This window comes from Passer domesticus, chromosome 12 (genome assembly GCF_036417665.1).
Source record: "Passer domesticus isolate bPasDom1 chromosome 12, bPasDom1.hap1, whole genome shotgun sequence".
Classification (NCBI taxonomy): Eukaryota; Metazoa; Chordata; class Aves; order Passeriformes; family Passeridae; genus Passer; species Passer domesticus.
In genome coordinates this window covers 15,668,574-15,675,228 of record NC_087485.1, presented here as the reverse complement: position 1 = coordinate 15,675,228, position 6,655 = coordinate 15,668,574, and the positions used below count along the sequence as shown (strand labels likewise).

The following is a 6,655-nucleotide window of genomic DNA, read 5'->3' as shown; positions in this document are numbered from 1 at the left end:
TAAAAAAACTTAGGAGAGCACACTGTCACTTGTTGAAGGCATTACTGGATGAGAACTCCTGGAAACTGCTCTCGAGGATAAAGGATAAAGGAGCAGGAGAGAAGAGAGCTGGCAGCTCTTTAAGCATCTTTTCCTTGAAACACAAAAACTCTTGATTCTCACATGTAAGAAATCAGACGTAAGACCATTCTGGTCTGACTGAAGTGCAAGAAAGAAATGCACAGGCACTGGAAGCAGGAGTATGTATAGGGGATGAATAGGGGAGAATATAGGGATGGTGCTTGGGGGTATAGGAGTGGGATCAGGAGAGCTAAGGCTCAGCTGCAGCTGAATGTGGCAAGAGATCTGGAAAAAAAATTTATAAAGATCTCCTAGAGGTATATTGATTAGAAAAGGAGAACTTAAACAAATATACACCCCCAATACTTCAGGGATAATCCACATGGAGGGCTGACAGGGTTTCTTTGACATTTTTTTTGGCTCAGTTTTTGCTGCAGTCATGCTTCCCACATTTCCCACGTCCCTGAACTTCAAGGTGAGGAAATAAAGTACTTCTCATTGTAGGAGAAAACCAAGTTCGAGGCCATCTGAGAAGCCTGAACACAGACAAGTCCTTGGGACTTGATGAGATGCAGCCCAGGGTTCTGAGGGAACTAGCAAGGGTGGGTCCTAGGGCACTCTCCTTTGCATTTGAGAAGTCAGGGCAGGCACGTGAAGTCTCCAGTGACTGGAGAAAAGGAAATGTCACACCCAGCCAGAATACTCAGGTGTTCTACTGCACAATACACAGTGCTCTGCTTACGTGGTCATTGTTCAGCACAGGTTTACAAACCTCAACAAGGTCTGCAAAACCAGCACCAGCCTGGGTATGTTCTGAGGGAGAAGAAAAAGACACACCTTTTTTTTCCAGTATTTTTTTTTAATCCAAATGAATGCTACAAACCAATTTAAACTAATTGTAGCAACAGGTTTTAATTGAAACACAGAACAAAAGCTGGAACAAAGCTTTCTGAACAACTTTACTCACTAATCTGAAGTCATCATTCATTCTCCTTCCAGATAATTTACAAAACTGCTCCACTGACTCCACTTATTGCACAAAAGACAAATCCAAACCAAAAATTAAGCAGCAATCTTTCCTCTGAAGTTCTTAAATCTCAGTTATATTAGTAAAGTAGTTAAGAAGCAAAAAGTGGGATGTTAGAATATGAAAGTGAGTATTTCAAGGAGGAATATTATTCCCTTAAGTAGTTGATATCTTTTTGGAGCTAAAAAATTAAACTTTCTATTTTTTTAATTGCTTACAACTTGAAGATAAAAAAATATATTGATAAAAAGCATGCACTCAATTTCATGGAAGACTTTCTTTTAAATTAAGTCTATCTTTGAAAATTATAGTTTTGAATTATCACCATTCATAGAAAGCATTTAAGTGTATCAAATATAAAAATTAACTTTATAATATTCTTTAAAAAGTGCATTATAGTTAATTTATGTATATATCTATACATACATTGCTTGTTCCCAAAAAGAGAGAATAGAGTGGGAAATATCAACAAATACGTAATGAGAGATTTTATTCATTTCTAGACACACATTGCAGTTATCTAGTGGGTAACTTTGGGAAGCACACTAAACAAATCCTTCAACTCTTCTCTGCTTGTTCTGAACATAATATATATATAAATTTTCAGTGAGAAGAGGACCTTGGTGACCCTACAGTGGCACAACTGCTCTGTTTTTAAAGACTCAAGAGATTAGATACACATAGATGTGCCACCACACATACACAGAGACATAATGCTTTGGCAGGACAGAGAAATATTTTCATGACTATTTGGCAACAGTTAAAAAGCACCAAAACCACAGTGAGCATATATGCAATTAAAAATATTCTAGATTTAAACCAAAGACGTATTATAATCTGCTATTGTAATCTGAATTATCACACTTTATCATCAGTGGATTTACATGCTTATATTTTGCTTGAATGTTAACATAGACAGCAAGATTGTTGATGTCTTTTATTACTATCCTGTGAAATATCCCACCCTCTTTCATGAGATCTTCAACCTTCTTATCTGTTGACATAGTAATTTTCTTTTCTCCAGTATAATCTGGATCTTCCGGATATAACTCATCCCCTGGGGGTAGAAAAAAAGATTTAGTTATAGATAGCCAACCTTATTTTTCAGCCTTTTCACAGGCAACTTTTTAGGATTTATCAGTTTATGTAAATCAGTGGAAATGTATTTTGCAATGCAAAGTAAATTGCCTCTAAACATCTTCAGATTTAAAGACAGAACCATACATTTCTGAAGTATGTCAGTGACACTGCAGTGCACGCTGAATGTTCCAGAGCTCCTGATAATATGCTGTTAATATGCTGTAATGACAGCCTGGGCAGACAGGAGTGTATATAACACGTGGGGCACAGGATAAGCACACGTGTATAAAGACAGGACTAAGAAATTTATTTTGTTCTATTTTGTTAAAGTAAATAATTATTTTCCTATATCAAGGCATTATACTCTTGTGCAAGACTGATAATATACCCCAAATACAGAAATCCTAGAGGTCAATTGTAACCAAAAGAAAAAAAAAAGGAAAGCATAATGAAAGACAAACTAAGAGAAGCAAAAAATAATAAATAGTATACACAGTTTTTCTTAATGCTGTATGTACACGATTATGAAATGCGAGAGACTTAAGTAGGAGAAAGGGCAGGAGGAAGATGGCTGAGTGTATGGTTTTAGTCCAGTGCCTTATCACTGCAGCTGGGAGGTGTGATACTGCAGCTGTGCTTGATTCCCTTCTCCTCACAGTGATACCTGAAGTAAAGACTTCCCACTGAAAAGGACTAAAAGGAAGGAGCTCTAAAACATCCTTCAGGTTACAAAAAGCTGAAATGCTGGAATTTCTTCACAAATACACATATGATGACAATGGTGAGACAGGAGATTATGAGTAACTAAGAAATAACTGTGCTGTCTTGATGCCTGGCTCTTCTCTGCTGCAGCCAGGTCACAACTGCAGCAAACAAGGTGGAAACAGCGTGCAGTAACTTGACTTAGAAGAGTATTTCCCTTTCAGTTAAGGATGGTTTATGTCGTGTGGCTTCAGCACACAGCATTCAGGAGATGCTGTGTATTGGGAGAAGCCTCCAGCTGTCCTTACCTGGCAGCAGCTGGATGAATCCATCTGCAGCACTCAGCATCACGGGCATCCAGCGCTCACAGCCCTCCAGAGCGCGTGCAGAGCTGAACTGCTGCAGCTCCTCCAGGGAAGAGAAGTTGCACAGCCTGCAGAATTCATAAAACTGAGGTGGAGGAAACCAGATCTCCTGAGACCTAAAGCGTTCAATGGCTTCAGGAGGTGACGACCACTGGAAGATGAAAACAAGTCTTGAAATAATAGTTTGAGGAGCAGATAGAAAGTCTGAATAAACTGAAAAGTCATTTAGCAAGGGAGTCCATACTAACATTTGTTTTAGGGGCATGACTGAAAGTTTACTGAAACCAAGAGAAACCATTAAACTCACTATTACCAGAGGTTGCCACTGATGTTTTGAGATTTAAAAGTACCTCTAAATATCTGCTTCTTAGAAGCAGTTTTCAGAGCATGAACACCCAGCGATTCATCATAATTCTGCATATTTAAACTATTGGTAATCTTGATTTCATCTCACATGTTGAATTTAATAATATATGCATAATTGTTTGCAGTAGATTTATGCTACTATTAACAAAATTACAACATGAGCTCTTGAAAGTAAGGTTTCAGGTACTTTTAAATTACTGATGCTACTATATTTATTAAACAAATAAATATAGTAGCATCAGTAATACCAACATTTTAAGTAGGCTTTTACAGAACTGTTTCTCATCTACTTCTAAATTGCAATCAAACTTTTCAAAATGCTAGAAAAACTTAAGGACCCTAATGTACCCGACCTTGAGCTCTCTTAGAGCTTCTTCATGAAGTTTGTTACTTTTATACACTCAATTAAAAAAAAAGGTTAAAAAAGTAAAAAGTCAAAATTTTTACTATATTATTTCAACAAGTTTGCATATTACTTAAAATATTCCAAGTAACTCCAAAAAAAATTACTAGCATCTCATGCAGTCCTAGAATATACCTGGACATAGCATATGGATCTCTCCCAGCATACTGAGGAGGTGTGACAACCTTGCTATATGCAGGAATGAATGTAAAGAATTTGTCAACTGCCTTTGAAAGCGACAGTAATTCACGGTGAAAGGGATCTGATGTGACACGGATCATGTACAACGACCTCACAAAAACCCTCTGACAGCTGCTGCGGCTGCACCGCTGGTGACGGTGGCAGCTCCAGGTGTGCAGGGCAGATGGGCACAGCGCAGGTAAAGGCTCCCTTCCCTTTCCTCACGTCTCAAGGAGCTTTATCAGGAGGGCTTGGATTGATCTGGAGAAGAGACAGCTGTGTGGAGACCTCACAGCACCTTCCAGTATCTCAAAGGAATTGCAGGGAAGCTGGAAAGGGACTCTTTGTCAGGAACTGTGGTGACAGGACAAGAAGTACAATGGGTACAAATCGAAAGAGGGGACTATCAGATTAGATATTAGAAAGCAGGTTTTTTTTTTACTATAAGGGTGGTGAGACCCTGCAAAGGGTACCCAGAGAAGCTATGGATGCCCCAGGATCCGTGGGAGTGTGCAAGGCCAGGTTGGACACTGGGGCTTGGAGCAACCTGTTCTCATGGAAGGTGTTCTGCCCATGGCGGGGGTGGGACTAGAGGGGCTTTAAGGTCCATTCCAACCCCTACCATGCTATGATTCTACGCCTGTTCGAAGTGTGGGGGCACAGTCTCGGCGGAGCCAGGAGCCGGGCAGGAGCGGCCGCTCCCGTCTCGACACCCGCCCGGCCGGGCTGTGCCGCATCCCGGGCACCCCGGCCCCTCTTACCAGGACGGCTGTCACCTCCTGGTCGTCCTGCGAGACGTGTGGCGGCCGCTCCCGCAGGCAGCACAGGTAGAAAGCCGTGTCATAGCGGCGGCCGCCGCGGCCGGCCCTGCCCACGGGCGTCAGCCAGTTGCTCCACTCGTGCAGCGCCCAGATGTTGGGCGCGCAGCCCAGCTGCCGGCACAGCCGCAGGAAGCAGGACGCGTCCTCCCGCACCCGGCGCCGCCACTCGCCGAGCTCGGCGGCGGGCGGCAAGCGCTCGGCGGGCAGCGGCGGGGCCGGCCCGCGCCCCGGCACCAGCAGCAGGATCCCCGCCTCCTCGAAGGTCTCCCTGAGAGCGCAGATGCGGAAGGCGACTTCCCCCGGCAGCTGCGAGCCCAGGCTCTCCCGGTCGGTGGCGAAGAGCGGGGCGCGGCTGCCGCCGGGCGGCGGCGGCTTCACGGCGCCCAGCCCGCAGTGCGGCGAGGCGGGCAGCAGCCCCAGCCACTCGGCGGAGAAATCCGCCGGTTCCGCCAGCCCGCCCGGGAACACGTGGGCGCCGGGCATGAAGCCGCTGCGGGAGCTCCGGCGCAGCAGCAGCAGCTCGTAGTCGAAGGGGCCGAGCGGCGAGCGCGGCGGCCGGCCCGGCGTGCCCGCCGCCAGCAGCAGCGTGGCCGCCTCCCGCCAGTGCCGCAGCCGCGGGTTCATCTTGGCCAGGCGGAGGGCGCCGGGCAGCCGCGCTCCCGCGGCGGGCGGGACGGCACCGCCGCCTGCGCCCCCGGAGGAGCCACTGCAGCCGGGGGCGGGCCCCGCCGGGGGAGGCCCGCGGGAGGCGGGACAGCGCCGGCATGCCTCGGCCCCCCTCAGCCCTGAGCCGGTAAGTAGCGGGTGTCCTCAGGGGGCGAAGGCTTAAGGCAATACAGAGGGCTTAAGGCAGCGATGGCCGGGAGAAACGAGGCGGTGGCTTTAAGTGGCTTGGGAGGCTGTGGCTTGGGCCGGCTCGCTGGATCACACGTTTCCTGTGTAAATACACAGCACGGAGTGTATTTACGGCATCACAAGGTGTAAATGCCCAGGAGCTTCCTGGGAGCCCAGAACCTCCCTGAGCACGGGGAAGGGTTTGCAGTTCCAGCCCCAGAACCTTCTTGAGCAGAGGGAAGGGTCTGGAGTTCCAGCCCCAGAAATTCCCTGAGCACGGGGATGGGTCTGTAGTTCCAGCCCCTGAACCTCTCTGAGCAGAGGGAAGGGTCTGCAGTTCCAGAACCTCCCTGAGCACGGGGAAAGGTCTGCAGTTCCAGCCCCAGAACCTCCCTGAGCAGAGGGAAGGGTCTGTAGTTGCAGCCCCGGGAGTCAGCACGGGGTCAGGAGCCAAGGACTCGGATTTGTGTTGGTAATGCTGCTGCTGACCCGCCAGCTGGCCTCGCAGAAATCTCCTTATCTCAATGCCACAGCAAGCCATGCTGACAGCAAAAGTCATTTTAGGTCTGTAGTTAAACGTGACTTTTGCCAAGTTGTTTGAACTTGTTCTAGTACATTCCAAATGAGAGGAGTATGAGTTTTAGTTTATCATTACAGTGCTCTTTTGAGGTTTTTAAGTACCTTGTTAGCTGAAAAAAAATATTCAGCAAGGTAGCAAAATCTTGAAAAATTCTTTGAACCTTTAGGAAACATTTTATTTTGTTAATTGATTTTGATTCCTCAATTTTCCCTAATGTGGAAGAATTTAAGCAGAAAG

At 46.1% G+C, this 6,655-nt stretch overlaps 2 protein-coding genes across 2 annotated transcripts in view; one reads left to right on the top strand and one right to left on the bottom strand.

Moving 5' to 3' along the window:
* Window positions 1-946: 946 nt before the first annotated feature.
* Window positions 947-5,769, bottom strand: NUDT19 (nudix hydrolase 19). The gene is made up of 3 exons (XM_064386730.1): window positions 4,945-5,769; window positions 3,178-3,385; window positions 947-2,144 (listed from the first exon to the last, which is right to left on the bottom strand). Exons 1-3 carry the CDS (start codon window positions 5,626-5,628, stop codon window positions 1,918-1,920), a joined length of 1,119 nt encoding a protein of 372 aa, XP_064242800.1. The 5' UTR covers window positions 5,629-5,769; the 3' UTR covers window positions 947-1,917.
* Window positions 5,656-6,655, top strand: part of ANKRD27 (ankyrin repeat domain 27) — a 55,281-nt gene continuing 54,281 nt past the window's right edge. Inside the window, exon 1 of the mRNA XM_064386726.1 lies at window positions 5,656-5,797. The gene's annotated coding sequence lies outside the window, so the exon portion shown is untranslated. The remainder of the gene's footprint in view (window positions 5,798-6,655) is intronic.